At 48.0% G+C, this 15,938-nt stretch overlaps 3 protein-coding genes across 3 annotated transcripts in view; all 3 read right to left on the bottom strand.

Moving 5' to 3' along the window:
* Positions 1-7,715: 7,715 nt before the first annotated feature.
* Positions 7,716-11,531, bottom strand: LOC143016303 (potassium channel subfamily K member 17-like). Its single transcript, XM_076170564.1, has 5 exons — positions 11,316-11,531; positions 8,988-9,102; positions 8,654-8,820; positions 8,230-8,458; positions 7,716-7,957 (listed from the first exon to the last, which is right to left on the bottom strand). Exons 1-5 carry the CDS (start codon positions 11,529-11,531, stop codon positions 7,716-7,718), a joined length of 969 nt encoding a protein of 322 aa, XP_076026679.1.
* A 2,028-nt stretch (positions 11,532-13,559) lies between these two features.
* On the bottom strand, positions 13,560-15,218 carry LOC143016321 (potassium channel, subfamily K, member 16-like). Its single transcript, XM_076170590.1, has 5 exons — positions 15,006-15,218; positions 14,564-14,678; positions 14,316-14,482; positions 13,853-14,021; positions 13,560-13,768 (listed from the first exon to the last, which is right to left on the bottom strand). Exons 1-5 carry the CDS (start codon positions 15,216-15,218, stop codon positions 13,560-13,562), a joined length of 873 nt encoding a protein of 290 aa, XP_076026705.1.
* Positions 15,219-15,261: 43 nt separating this feature from the next.
* kif6 (kinesin family member 6) overlaps positions 15,262-15,938 on the bottom strand; it is a 9,371-nt gene continuing 8,694 nt past the window's right edge. The window contains exon 22 of the mRNA XM_076170565.1: positions 15,262-15,461. Within this exon, the coding sequence (XP_076026680.1) occupies positions 15,262-15,461 (200 nt within the window). The remainder of the gene's footprint in view (positions 15,462-15,938) is intronic.

The raw sequence follows: 15,938 nt of genomic DNA on the forward strand, positions 1-15,938 counted from the left end.
AAACAGGATGAAGGTCAAGAGGTCGAGAGGTGGAGAACTGGAGAAGTGGGGTTCATCTCTACAGTTTGATTGATTTGATTGGTTTTGTTTGGGACGTGGACTTCATCTGTGTTCTTCCAGAAGCTTCTCCATGGATCAGGATTCATTCATTTGGTTTCACTTTTTATCTCACAACTTCCAACCAACTCAGCACACGAGCAGGAATGATGTGACGGCTCTGCTCAGTGAGGGAGTGCAGATGTGTGGGAACAAGTCTGATATGTTTAGGTGTGGCCTCAGCAGATCCTCAGGGTGCTCCTCCCACTATGATGACCTCAGGGTGCTCCTCCCACTATGATGACCTCAGGGTGCTCCTCCCACTATGATGACCTGTATTGATCCAAGTTCAGGTGGAGGCTCAAGTCCTTTACATTCCACTTCCTCCGTGCTTGACACCTGCTCACGTCCCTCGCCTTGGAAGAGCTAAGCGAGGGAGAAACACATGGATTCAAACCTCCAGCCTGATTTTCGCTGCACGTCTGCCTGGCGGTCAGAGTGTGTAAACTGGCAGCTGTGTGAGGAAGTGTGGCATGCAAGTCAGCGAGGTGTTGCATCATCACAGCTGCTGCACTCGCTGCTCCAGACCCACTTCCTCTCTCTCAGCCTGGATCTGTGCTCCTGGGTCACTATGAGGATCTGCTTCAGGATTCTGGAGGCAAGGACTCAGGACAACACACAACCACACACAGAACAAGAGCCAGGAGGGGAAGGAGGAAGAAAATACAAATCTAAACTGTGTTTACGTTGAAATGAGGAAGCTGATCATGAAAAACAGACGTGACATATTTGCTTTGATAGAATAAGCAGTGAGACCTTGTTGGTCATGTGATCTTCACATCTTCCCTCACGTATGCTCTTTACTTTGTTCTGTTTGAATCTGTTTGTCACAAAGTTTATCACAACAATGTGAGCAGTCACATGAGGTCACGTGTGTGTGTGTGTGTGTGTGTGTGTGTAGAAACACAAGACACTTAACGCTCTCTGACCATCACTTGACCTCACGATCACACGCTCCGTTTGCTTCAGTACTTTGTTATGTTGATGCACATTTTTAACCTTTGACATCAACCAAGAAATCAATTTCAAATTGTTTCACTACCTTGTGAAAGTCCACTCACATTTCTCCCAAACTTTTACATTTTTTAAATTCTGAAAACATTTTAAAATGCAATGAAATATAATGCAAAATAAACGTTTTCACTTTTGATCTATTTGTAACACAGCGGCTTCATTTACAGCTACAAACATCAAAACAACTTCAAAATGTTTGGCAGTGATGGAACAATAGAAACCTTCTTCCTCATCCTCCTCATTCTTCCTCCTTTGTGAAGCAGGAGCTCATTGGTCCCTTCAGGCCTTCAGCTGAGGCTCATTCAGGCTCAGTCAGGCTCATTCAGCTCCGCCTGTCATGGTGGTCTGCTCAGACGCCATTTTGGATTAGAAGGGGACTTCCTTTGTGTCAGGAAGTCCAGATAAGACAAACGGAAGAGCTCCATCAGATAAGACGGAGCACAATCTTCTCTGTGATTGTTTGAGTTTTATCACTGCAGCTCTCCCATAAACACCAGGTATTATATGAGATGCTGACTGTCACGCAGCGTGCGGAGCGTGAAGACGAGTGTTTGCTCTTCACTGAGAGCTTCTATAGGTCCTGGTGTTTACAGGCCAGCTTCCTGTTTGTGAGCTGCTCTGTTATATTTAGATGGAGGTGTTTTCTCATCACTCCACCTCCCGGAATGATTGAAGTGTTACCCAACTCCATTGTTTTATGTTTGTGGGGGTTTTTTTTTCCTTCTCTGCTTCTCGTTGGGAAGGAAACGGCACAATCACGCCGCAATCACACCGCTCCGTGTGTTTGAATCCTGACGGAAACACGAGGGGCAAAACACAGAAGCTCACATGGACCTCAGCCTGACATAAGGAACGCTTTAAACACTCCTCAAGTGTGTGTGTGTGTGTGTGTGTGTGTGTGTGTGTGTGTGTGTGCACGTCAGCTGACCAGCTGGTCTTTTCCTGGAACCAAATCACGAAACCCAAACACCTGCAGGTCGTATCAGAGCTCAAAGTTTACCCGTTTATCTGTTATCTCGTTTAATTGCATGATTACATGTCAATCTGTGTGAGATCGCTCTGCAGCGTTTACAGCATCGCTCACTCTGGAGCCAGAGGAGACGCTCGTCCCTCTACTTTACACGCTGGAATCTCCACTCTGGATTCTGTTGAAGCGTTTAGGCTCTCTGGGCTCATAGAGCAGCTGTAAGCGTGTAGTTTATTACAGCCTCATATGACTCCAGTTTACAGGCTGAAGGACAGTTAGAGATTGATTATATAACTTTGCCCTCGTTGTGTAAAAGGTTCAACTGTGAGTGCTGGAGCCTCAAACGCCTCAAACGCCTCAAACGCCTCAAACCCCTCGGCTTTAGGCCATGAGAGATGATTTGTAGTTTTCCTGTAATCTAAATGTAGGTCATGTACGTTCACATGTTTAAATCCCACGTTCCTCTCGTGCCCCCACAGTTAGGGAGCATGGAGAAAGAGTCGTCCTTTACACGCGTGACCTCAATGTTTTAAACATAAACATCTGTATACTTTCAAATACTTTGCTGGCTTTTGTCAGCGTTTAACTTTGACTCAAGTCCTGAAAGTGGTTTAATCTTTGAGAGCTCCTTCAGTCGGTCGCCTCCCTCATTTTGCTACCACAGATTTCTGGTCTTTGCTTTTCCCAGGCGAGGCCGCCTGGACGCCGCCTGGACGCCGCCTGGACGCCGCCTGGACGCCGCCCCCTCCTCCCCCCGCCTGCCCCTCCCCCCTGGAGGCGCTGACCGCTTCTCAGGTGGTGAGAAAAACATGTTTGTCCTCCAGCTGAGCGTGTGAGCGATGCATCAGCTGTTTAGACAGTCAACACGCGTGTAGGCGTGCTGACTCACGGGCAGGCGTGTTTGCGTGTGTCGGCACGTCCTGCAGGTCTGTAAGTGTGACACTTAAACGTAAAGGCACACGCCTGTGGACAAGTCATTTGCCTGTGTGGTTGTCAGGGTAACGGTGACTCTGTGTGGTCATGTGTGTGTTATCAGCCGCCGCACAGCAAACCACTGTTTCTGCTCAATCATCCCCCAAATGTTGAAATGTAAAATGTGTGGTGAAGAAGGTCAAGAACCACGGCTGATCTGCTGAGTGTGTGTGTGTGTGTGTGTGTGTGTGTGTGTGTGTGTGTGTGTGTGTCACTCTTCCTCTCTCTGAGCTGCCGGCCTTTCTGCTCCTCTGTCTGTGTTTACATGCAAACAGGCTCTTGAACACGTATGACGTCATAAACATGTTCTCTGTGATTGGCTGCTGTAGATGAAGAACACGACGATGATGAGATCCTGATGCATAAACCAAGACCCCGGTGACTTCATGAAGGAGCTGAAGCTCCAGTGGAGCAGATTTAACCCCTTCATGATCCAGACTCTCCACAACACAAACAGTTAGACCAAGGGTCAAAGTTCAGCTCTCAGACACCATGTGTCCTTTGGTTCTGACCCCAGAGATGTTTTGAGCTTCAGGCCTCAGTCTGGTTTCTGGTCCAGCTGCTGAGCGTCTCTGACCCATATTCAAGCCTTCAGACCCGATAAGATAAAACATCTGTGTGTGTGTGTGTGTGTGTGTGTGTTAATGATCCACAGGCTGCTTCTGCTTAAACACAGTCTAACGTATCGACGCCATAGAGGGCCTCCTCTACAAGTTACATCAGCCTCCTGCTGTCAATCACTCGGGGCTGAAATGAGTTGACAACATTTACTAACATCTGCAGGGCACAAATCATCAATATCTCAACGGCCATGTTTGCAGCTAACAAACAGAGGTATGATTGCGTCTGACACGTTAACCTTATGCGTGTCCTGTCCCATCCCTCTGATTGGCCCCGACCTGCCGGCTCTGAGCCAATGGGAGGCCGGCACGCTCGCCAGGCCTCCTCCAAACTTTCCCTCTCCAGTTCTCCAGGAAAACCTCCTGTTGTGCTTCCTCGGCCTCCTCCTCCTCCCCTGCTTTGACCTCCTGACCTTCATGACTCAGAGCCAAACTGTTGACCTGCATGTTTGCTCGTGTTGCGATTTTGAACCTGACTGACTGATCGACCGGCATCCCTGTTGGGTTGCTCTTCCAAGGCATCGACTGTGGGAGGAAACGGGGCGGAATGAGTGTGAAAACGTGAATGCTGAGGGACGTACAGTGAGTCTGAGGACACAACGTGAAACCTTTCTGCCTCCTGAACTCACAAACAGCTTCAGTCTGGTCTGAAGAGTCTGTAAATGATTTTCAGGTCATTTGTGTCTAAACTCAAAGACCTACAGGCCTGAAGAGAAGCACACACATGTACACACTGACTGAGTCTGAGTAAACCTGCTTACATAGAGGCAAACACACACACACACACACACACACACACACACACACACACACACTGGTCTGCTGCTGTGGTCCAGGTGATAACAGAAGCAGGCAGATGGATTTTGGTTTCCAGGCCTCCAGCCAGTCAGCAGCTGGAGAAACGCTGACCTCCTCCTCCAGACCCTCACAGCCCGCCTGACCCCAGTTTACTCCCACAATCCTCCGCCGGGTCGTCTGCGACCACGACACGCCTCAGCACGCCACAGAGCGACAGGCCAGACAGAGCAGTGGCGAGGTCAGAGGTCAGACGGATCATCAGGGGACCAAAACACTGAGTACTGATTAACGTGACACACGTGCCTGAACGCAACACGCAAAGGTCGACGCTCTCTGACATCACTACGCTGCACACTGACACCAAAACATCATTCATCATTCCTTGCTCTGATTGGTCAGTTGCCAAATTTTTGGAATTTGAACTGTTTTCTTGATAATGACCTCTGACGTCTGACCCCATCCTTTCTTTGTTTTGTCAATAGAAGGTGACAGATTGTTGACGTGAGAGAAGAGAGAAGTCACTTCACCAGGAGCCTGAAGGACGACAGAGAAACAGGAAGGGGAGGAGCTTTGATATTCTGAGAAAAAAAGTGAAGCTGTAATAAAATCAACTCAAACTGATGCCACAGTGGTTGTTCTTCAGGTGGTGACCTCATCATGCATTGTATCACTACAAAGCCAACTGGATGAAAACGAAGTGGAGGCAGTAAAACGTTTCCTCCCGTGTTTTTACTTTTCTGTTGCTCTTAGCGTCGCGGGGGAACAGGAAGTGAACTCTGGGCGTTTCCCTGCGAGTGTCTCCAGGTCAGCAGCTCTGACGTGTTGGACGACACATCGATCTGAATCAATGCCAGTATAAGGCAGCTTCTTCCTCACTGGTCTCTCACCAACGCGCTGCAGACTAAAGCGGGCGGAGCGCCGGGCGGCGTTCCCCTCACATACTGAGCCCTCATTGAACCGTAGCCAAACAGGTATGTGGCGTTCTGCTGTATGACCACACACACGCTTGTGTCCATGCAGAGGGAGAGAAAGCAGAAATCCTCTCTGCATTCTTCTTCTGCTGTCTGGAATGTCGCACTTTCCCTCGCTCCTTCACTTTCCCCTGGCCGCTCTTCCATTTTCCACGCGTTCATCTGTCTTTCTCATCTCATCGCTCCCTCTGCAGCTGATCCGAGCGTCTGCGCGCCGCTTTGTCCTCAAGAAGAAGAAAGAAAGAAAACAACCAGCCAAAGAAGCCACCGCTGCACAGATGTTTAATGAAGTAGAAGAGGTTACAGGTGACAGATGTGTGTTACAGGTGAAGAGTTTACGTGTGGCTGCTGCACTTCAGAGCCGCTCCTGCCAATCCACTCTCTTTACATTCTCTCTTTATCTACATGCACTTAGTTAGAAATACATGAGCACACGGCACCGTTTACATACAAGAGGGACAAATCATGTGAAACAACTTTTAATTGAAGTCAATGCAACACTAGACCACCATCAGAGTGTGTGAAGGTGTCAGTGTGACTGTAAACTGTGTGTACGATTCTATAGATATAGAGTAACATAGATTATCTGCTGCTCTGCCTCTGGGTTCAGAGTTGGTGCACTAACGCCACCCAGTGGACACAAAGCTAAGTGTAAGAAGAAGGAGGCACAAAGGAGCGCCCCTCCACATCCCGCCCCACCTTGACATGTACACGTATGATACAGAAGCGTCTCTATATGATCAGATATAAACAGACTGAGGGAGGCAGACTGCTACAGGATAAATATGAGTAAGGAGCCACACTGACGTATTTACATCCTGGCAGTGTTTCTTTACATTCTATCAGTCTGCAGTACTTCCTGTGTCCAGATCAGTGGCGCTCAAACTGTGGCACATGGACAAACAGCACCCCCTGGTGGTGTTGCAGGTAAACACACCATCCAAAACAACTGGAAATTAACTATTGAGCCCAAAATTGTATTGAAGAAATTCATCTCATTTAATGAATGAATGATTTTAATTGATCTTATTATTATGAACTGTTTGTTGAATGGTTTGAGTCCAGCAGCGTTCTATTAGCAGGGTGTTCAGCCTTGGCAGAGGTAGGCCCCCTGCTGGTGAGGCGAGGTGAGGTTTTGTTATGTCAGAGGCTCAAAGGTTGAGAACCACTGGTCTGGACATCTTAGCTTATTTACAGGGTCGCTACTTTAGGGACAGAAGGCACAAAGAGGAGAAATCTGCTTTGTTTTCATTCCGTTCATCCTGATGAGATGAAACTTAGTACTTAGTATGAGTAATGGAACATGACTGATCAGTGAGACAACAGGCACACACACACACACGCACACACACACGCACACACACACACACACACACACACACACACACACACACACGCACACACACACACACACTCACTGTACAGTATGAAGTGCAGTGGAGGTTCTGGTTCTGTCTCTATCTGTACTTGTCTATGAAGGTCATTCAGATTCAGGAGCAACAGAACAGAGAGGCGAGGGATAAGGAGCAGCAGCCGGCAGGAACAAACAAACCGGACTCAACAAAATTGAGTCAACAGGGTCGTTACCAGCAGCGCTGCGTGGTGAGGAGGAAGGAGGAAGGAGGAAGGAGATGGATCAAAGCAGGGACACAACACGGTCTCATTTACAGCTTGAATTAGAACGGGATCTGGACCCAGATAACTGGAAGACATGTGGGACATTCTGCAACCTGACTTACAGATGTGGAGGTGTTCTGGTAATGGGATCTAAATGCTTTTCCTGCTCTACCCAGGTCAGTACGGCCTATTCCCCACGCTTTGCTCCTCACTGAACGCCTTCCTGAGAGGATCCCACCCCCCCACAGACAACCAGCAGGAGTCAGTGGCACAGGACTAGATCCGACGCCGACGCCGCCCACCTGCAGGGACGGCCGACCTTGTTGGGCTCTCTGGGCCGAGCGCCACCTGTGCACCACTGGATCAGAGAGAGGAAGCTAATGGAACTCTAAAGGCCGGAGGAAAATCCTACATGGAGCGGGAATGGGACCTGCCTACTGAGATCTGATCCTGATGCAGGCAGAGTCCAGATCCAGCAGTGCAGCAGGTCCTGACACTACTCAGATAACCTATACAGATATGGAGATCGCTTTTTAATGCAAGGTGTAAATGGAGCCTAAACATGGAGCCTCTAAACATGAGCCGTGTTTGAACACATGGTCTTGGTGATCTAGGAACACTTGGACCTAACGAGAGGCCAAATCTCTGAATGTGTTGGGTTTACTTGGCCTGCTTCTTGATCTCATCGTCTTCCTCCACCTGTGTCACAGCGTCACCAGCGTCACCAGGCTCTTCTTTCTCACTGGCTCCACCGTTCCACCACCGTCTGAAGTGGGTGTTTACTCGCTCCATGATGTCGATGGTGTGGTTGACGAGCAGGGCCAACCAGGCCAGGCCGAAGAAGATCCACGAGGCCATGAGGATGCTGTACCAGTCCGGATATTGTTTGTCTGGATTACTGTCTGTAAAGCAAAGGACGCGTTTAAGAATACTCATTAAGCATGAAAATCACTTCAAGAAGGAATTAAAGAGGAAGAGGGAAGCAGCTAAGGTACATTCAGAGGTTTACTGGGGATCGTTTCCTTAGACGTTCCCTAGGGAATGTTCCCAAGATGTTCACTGATGATGTTCCAGTCTGTTGGCTCCTCCCCTCAGAGGGTCTTTGCAGGTTGTCCCCTGTACGTAAACACGCTGGTGAAAGCTTGGGGAGGGTCGGGAGTGTTGATGTGTGGACCTGTTAAGACCTCTGAGACATTGAACACGATACTGGGATTGAAGATAATCTGGACTCCACCTGCTACGTAGTCTCCAAAGCCGATGGTGCTGAGTGTGATGAAGCAGTAGTAGATGGCCTCGGAGTAGGTCCAGCCCTCGTGCTGCTGGAACACCAGCATCGGCACCACAAAGAAGAGAACCATTCCCGTCAGGTAGGACACCAGGTGGATTAAGAAGCGGGTGCACCTCTGTGAGGGGGGGGGGGGGGGGGGGATTAGTCATGTAGCGGAGCTTTACCATGCAAGGTGAGGAGCCATGTAAATGCAGCTTTAGCTACATGCTATGTTTACACAGAGCCAAATGTATGCAGATGGAGTGAGGCAGACCTCTGATCTGCTCCATCAGAGCCACCTGAACATGACACGGCCTCTTTGTGTCCTCACCTTCTTCACCGTCTTCTCCTGCAGGAAGTCGCAGATGTTCCGCTCTATAACCAGCATGTATTTGCCCACCCTGTTGAGCACCACCACGTTGAGCGGGATGCCAAACAGAGCAAAGAACACACAGAAGATCTGACCCGCCGTCGTGCTGGGGCTGATGTTCCCGTAACCTGCAAAGACCACAGGACCAGGACACAATGTTAGAGTTTAAGTGTTCGATACTCAGTTGTGACATCTGTTTGTTTGATCTCTGAGCAGATGAAGGAGAGGAGGCTGAGGAACATCACGCCGGCTCCCTGTCCTCCTCTGTGGACCTTGTTGAACGTGTTGGTCTCACCTATAGTTGTGACCACCGTTGCAGCAAACACAGCTGAGCTGGTGAACTTCCAGAATCCGTCTGTAGTATAGTTTCCTTTCATACTGAGACCAGCTTTAGAAGAATCCTGAACAACCTGGAACAAGGACAAAATGTCAATTCATCTGCAAAATACTCAAACTCTTGGTGTGTCTTTCCACTATCACCTCGTTACTCAAGTCTTTACTCTTTTCACCAGAATCTCACATCCCACTGAAATCACAGAGGTGTCAGAGAGAAGCTAAGACTTCAGATGAGTCGGCACGTTTGTGACGTGGGTCCGAGTCGTCTCCTTCTCAGCGACCGTCCACTTTAAAATGAGACGCGTAGAAGCCAGAGATTTGTTCCAGCACTTCTACAACCTGTATTCATTCGGTTCTAGACAAACTACACAAATACAAAGAAGACACACACAGAGATATGACCACAAACCACAAACCCAAAGTCTCATTTCTCATTTCTCATCTTTGGTTTGGAGAAAGTATCGTGTAGTCTCAAGCTGAATCTCAGAGTTTGTGTCATGTGACCGGAGTCCCTGATGTCTAAACACACTGACAGCAGGATGACAACTTAATAGATCAACCAGCTATTCAGCTATTTGATTTGCATAAATGCTCAGAAAAAGACTCTGATGGAAACAGATGCTTTGTTTATTTCCTTTTATATCTTCCTCCTCTAATTAATCAGGAATTTTCATGAAATTTCTTACAATTTGGCAAATTACACTAAAGGTCTATTTTTAACTTCCAAAACTCTTTTATTATTATTAACTTTTTTTTGTTATTTTGCATCTTTCCTGCTGAAAATGATGCAAAAGCAAAGAAACATCCCTACATTAATGTACAGACTGTTCTCATGTATCTGTGCTGTGTTTGAGGCCATAAAGACGCCTGGCACATGGACGGATCTGTCCTGAGGACGCCAATCTCATCATGTAGCTGTTTTATATGTTGATTTATGCTGATTTCCATAACATCATGGTGTTTAAAGGATATTTCAGATAAATCCATCCAGTGTGAGCTCCATCTGAATGTTTGAGAGTGTGAGCCCCCATTGACTGAACTCTTTACAGGCTCATGATGTTGGAGATGTTCACCTATGAAGCAAAAAAGGTTCTGAACCTTTGGCTCAGTGAGGAAAAAAATCCCTCCTGAAGAATTCCTACTGCGTAATTTGTCTGTGAGAAAGGACTTGAGATGGTTTGAATCCTGGTCCTCTCTGGTTCTGGTTCTGAATGGAACGTTCTGGTTGCTTAATGCTGCTGCCATTGCCCTTGAACAAGGCACTAGGCTGTGGGCGTGGAGTTGGTCACAGGTTGCTGCACTGTGGCCACTGATCCTCTTCATCAGTTTAGTTCAACACAGAGGACAAATTTCACTCAAGTCTCCCTGAATCTCCATCTTCTCCCTGTCCTCCCTTGTGTTTGTCCTTCTTTGTCCTTCAGCTCTGGCAGCTTCATCTCCCTCGGTGCAGAGAGCCGCCTTGTTTTCCAGGAAGCAAACTGCACGGCAGGCAAGTCAGGGAAGAAACACGCAAAGCAGAGTGTGCAGTGCTGGACTCCTGCGGAAGCCCACATTTGCATGGGGCGAGTTTGCTTCTGCAGTGAAAACACGCTTACAAGCTGACGTGTTCTGCTTTCAATGTGATCTTCAGAGCTCCTGAGAAGGATCACGCGTTTGTGTGTGACAGCTTTGATCTGCAGCCAAATCACAACAATGACCAGATATTTGATTTATTTAACTGATTAAAAAATAAGTCTTAAATTAATGAAGTTTAAGGCTAAAATTAGAAATTTTTCCATTCCATTTTTCCAATTCCATTTGTAGTGGAGGTGTCTGTAAACCTTTTTTCCCCCACGTGTGGAATGTAAACATGTAAGTGTGTCCGCTTTGATTGTGCTCCTCAAATAAACCCACAGATGAATGATTGATCTGTTACTTGATTCTTTCCTCTATGTGAGTGAGAACAGAACGACAGAGTTTGGAATCTATTCAACCTTTAATATCCTCCAGTATGTCGTAGCTCTCCACACACACTGGGCCCCATTTGAATCCCTTCTGTGTCATCACTCTGCTGTGTGTTTGCTTCTACTCAAACATGAACTCAGACAGATCCCACTGACGACTGACTGAGGATTTATGGATCAATCAATGTGGATCAATAGAACAGAAACAAACCCAGTATGATCGTAAATATGGAAATCTACTGGTCTACCAACAAACCCACAGTAAGACCACACACACACAGCCACACGCACACACAGACACACACACAGACACACACAGGTCAGATGTAAGATGCCGGTCTCACCTGAGCCACGGCCTCCAGACCCTTCTGGTTCAGGCAGGTGTAGTCCACCAGCAGCTGCTGTTTGTTCTGCAGTAAGCGACTGATGTCCTTCTTTCCCATTTCTCCTTCCAGCTTCCAGAAGATCAGGCCCCCGGCCAGAACGTAGGCCATGTAGACGGCCCCCAGCAAGAGGATGGAGGGGACCCGGGCCAAGTTTAAAATCTCTGTTATTCCCATTCTAGCGCCTCGGCAGGACCTCGGGATCCGAGCGCACTAAAACTCCGCAAGCAGGGAAGAAGATGAGGGAGCGTTTACTTCCTTGGCTTCTTGTCTTTCCATTGCAGGCAAATGAACCTCCACCCGAACTCCTCTTTAAATCACTGCCATGGCCCTGACATGCAAATCTGTAGGAGCGAAATGACAAACAAAAAGGGAGAAGTACCGGCAGAAACTCTCCTGTAGGTGAGACACTAAGGGGAGACAGTTTCTTCTTCTGACCACAATGAACCTCCAGTGCCCAGGAGAGTCCAGACTGGAGGGGCAGGTCATACCTCCAACAAGACCAACTGGGTTCTGATTTCACTGTTTCACCGACACCAAGCACTCTTATTCTATATTTTCTGTATACAAACAAGTTATGTGCCAAGAAATCTACAGTTTGATGACAAAACCCAGGAACAGCTTTGTTTTGTCCCATTTGTATTTCTGACACTTTTACTTTGTAAACTCAAGCAGCAGCCCCTCACTCTTTTTGTTGACAGAAAGCAGACCGCAATTTAGATTCTGTAGTGGATTCAGAAACCTGTCAATCATCATAAGGGGGTGATGACGTCTCTTTCTCTTCCCCAGTGTGTTGCTCAGTTTGGAGCTTTGCTGAGACACAGACTCACTTCCTGTTTGGCGTCTTTGTATTTGTAACAGTTTTAATATTAAAAATCACACTCATAAGTTGCTTTTTTTACTTTGCCAAATTATTGTGAAGATCGCAATAAAACTTCAAAAAAGCCGACTTTCTTCCACACGCATTAGCATTGGGCTCAAATTTGACCTTGACCTTGGACTGAAACGAGCTGGTGAAGACATCCTCCTTGGCAGAGGCATGAGAGGAATCACTTCCACTTAAGGCCGACACGAACCAATACCGTGTTTTAGATCATATTATTTTGGATCGATGGAAAATATAAATGAACACTATAACAGAACAAAATCATACAGCGACTGATTAAGGGGACTTCCAGGTTCACTGAACGAAAGACCCTAACCCAGTGTGTTCTCTGAGTGGCACTGTAGCGCTGAGCAAAGGGAAGGGATAGAAAGGGGGGGTAGTTACTGTCAATACCCAAAGGAAGTTCCTCCCTGCACATATCACAGTCAGCGCCCCCTGGTGGAGGAGCAGAGCATGAAGCTCCCCTCACCCAGAAACACAGGCGGTTAGAAAGCAGCAGAGCAGGTATTCTATGTGATGCTTGCTGGCAGAATGAGCACACAGTGGATTGTGTGTTTGTTATACTGCAGAGCCAAACATCCGGATTCTGAAGATGGCATTAGTCCTCAGGATTCAGCTGCAGCGGGAAAGAGGCTTCAGGAGATTCAACAGATGACTGAAGATCTGAGAGAAGAGAAGACACGCAGCTCCTGTGGGGGCGAGTCCACCCCCACATGATTTATGTTGTTCTTTAGGTCCCTGCTCTCCAGCCGTCTCCATGCCAACAGTCCTGGTGGTTCCAGCTTCCTGTCCCGGGGTTCAGTCCGGCTCAGTGTCCAGACTCACATCACCTCCTGATTAATGTGTTTGTATTAGATAAACATTCATGCTCCATTCACCGCAGTTTACCATCTCTACACAAACACAGCTGTGGAGAACACACACACACACACACACACACACACACACACACACACACACACACACACACACACACACACACACACACACACACACACACCCTTCAAAGTAACAAAGTCACAGTAATGTAAATGTATCATTTATAGTTACACACACACACACACACTGTCAGATGATAAACTTTACAGATTTAAACCTGATTTCTGTCCATATTTTTACATATTTTACATTAAATTGAGGTAGAAATGTAAACATGCAGCTTCTATCCAGCCTAAAGCTCAGAATGTGAATAAACAGACACAGACAGACAAAACAGGAAACCCTAAACTAAACACAGCTGTGTGATCAGATCTCCTCCTCATGTTCACTTCAGTCCCATGTTATGGTCAAAACTCCCAGCATGCCTCTCCAGGCCGTTCTCAGACCTTTGAGGAGTCTTCCAGCCTGCTGGATGAAACCTCCTCATCTTCCTCTTGTTTGCTGAAGCCGGGCTGCGTCAGGCCGATGGCGTGCTCCACCACTCTGGCCCCCATGTTGAGGATGAGAGCCAGCCAGGCCAGGGCGAAGATGATCCACACGCCTGCCAGGCTGCGGTACAGAGAGATGTACTGCTTCTCCGGGTCGGTCCCTGACAGAGTTCAGCCCACGTTACTCAACCGTCGCAGACAGGAAGTGTCCACCAAACATACCAGGACTCACTCACTCTACTCACCCACCACATAATCTCCAAACCCGATGGTGCTGAGAGTGATGAAGGCGAAGTAGAAGCCCTCGCCAAAGGTCCAGCCCTCCACGTAACTGAAGAGAAGAGGAGGGACGACCAAGAACAGCAGGCTGCCCGTGATGAAGAACAAGCTCACTGTCAGAGCCTCCATAGTTTGCTGCAGAGACATCAGAGACATCAGAGGACAAATCTGAAATGAGACCACAATTCTTACACAATTTCAGGAAAAGTTCTGTCTAAACTAGAACACTGAAGTTCTTGTTATGCAAGTTGTGTCAGTGTGTAGATGTTCTTCTTCTCCTCTTCAGGTCTGTAGGTCTCTGATGGACCCTTATGGATCCATGAACACGTGTTTTAGCCTCTGAAGCTCCTCTACAAGAAGACAGACCTTTGACCCTGAACTCTCTGTATGTTGTCATGGATCTCTAACCTATAATGACTTCTTTGGTACCTTGTGTGGAACCACAGAGACCACGCCCCTCTCCAGCCGGCCCAGGTGGATGGTCAGGCACTTCCCCAGCTGGTTGAGGAAGGCGATGTTGAGAGGAATCCCACACAGCGCGTAAAACACGCAGAACACCTGACCGCACACGGTGCTGGGGGACAGATTCCCGTAGCCTGTGGACCAGAGGACGCTCGGTCATTAGTCACTGATGGCCAACGGCTGAAAATGAGAGGAGTGAGCGACGATGAGCTCACCGATGGTCGTGACCACGGTGCCAGCGAAGAAGAAGGAGCTGCTGAAGTCCCAGTTACTGGGGTTGGTGGAGTTTCCAGAGGGATTCACTCCTTTTTCCCAGGCGTCCAGAATCACCTGAACACAACACACACACACACACCAAAAAAGATAAGAGCTGAAGTCTACAGTAGAGATCCCAAAGCTTCCATAGACGATCCAACTGTCAGGAGGCCTTTCAGGGAATAGAATGATTCTCCACACGTCTGATAGGAAACTTAAAGGAAACCAAAATGCAACAGGGAAGAGTAAAGGTTCAGACGCTGAGTTCAGGGATGTTTGTGGGATGTGATGCTCTTTGGTTCTCGGTGTACAGGGAGATTAAAGGGTTATTAAAATGAAACGCTCCATTAGAAAAGAGCTTCAACTGAAGACATAAACATCTACAGACAGAAGAGACCAAACCTGAACAAACTGCTCCAGAGCCGGCCCGTCCAGGCAGGTGTAGTTAGACAGGAAGTTCAGCTTCTCCAGTTGGAAGTGGTTCCGATTGTTGCTCTCGGCCTCCCGCTCCAGTATCTGGAAGATGGTGGCCCCGACCAGCAAGTAGGCAAAGTGGGCCAGAGCCAGGAGTGCGGTCCAGCTCACCTTCACCCGAGCCACCAGGAACCTCGCCATCAGCTCACCTGAACGCAGGATGGACGCAGACACTGATTTGTCACTACACCACCTTGATGGAACGCTCAGATTCCAGGTGGAGTTCTCTGCCGTAAGCTTCCATCGCTGCCGCTCTGGGAAATCGGCGAATCACCTGCACAGACGGAGACACGTTTGGATCTGAGCGCTCGGACCGCTGCAGGGGCTGGGTGTTGATGTATGGGTTGCTGGGGTAACGGCAGAGCTCCTCCATTAGGGCGACATCTGGACACACACAGACACAATTTCAGCCTTTTCCACTAATAAGGAAGCGGTGGAAGCATTTGGTGAGCAGGACAAAAGTTAATCATTCACTGCTGTCGGATGATCGAGCATCAACAATCCAGCTCATCCAGAACCTTTGATGGGACGGGCGGCCTGCTGGGAAACTCCTCAATTCACCACGTATCCATGGTGACATTCTTCTTCCTGAGCGCAGCAGGAGAGCCGAAGGGGAGGAGCTACTCACCATGAAGCTTCTTTTGAGCCATCTGGGATTTCATCCACCAAATGGTTAAAAGCCTGAGGTGTAAAGTCACATCGCCATCGGTTACTAAAGTGGCTACAATCATCCATTATTATTATTATTATAATTCTTATTTTCCTTGGTATGTTATCATGGCTGTTGAGTGTTACATCATACATGTATGTTGTGATGACTCTCAGAGACGGTGCCATTAACATGAGGAACAGGAAGGAGGC

This window comes from Genypterus blacodes, unplaced genomic scaffold, assembly GCF_046128005.1.
Source record: "Genypterus blacodes isolate CSIRO-AG114 ecotype Tasmania unplaced genomic scaffold, CSIRO-AGI_Gbla_v1 ptg000224l_1, whole genome shotgun sequence".
NCBI classification, from domain to species: domain Eukaryota; kingdom Metazoa; phylum Chordata; class Actinopteri; order Ophidiiformes; family Ophidiidae; genus Genypterus; species Genypterus blacodes.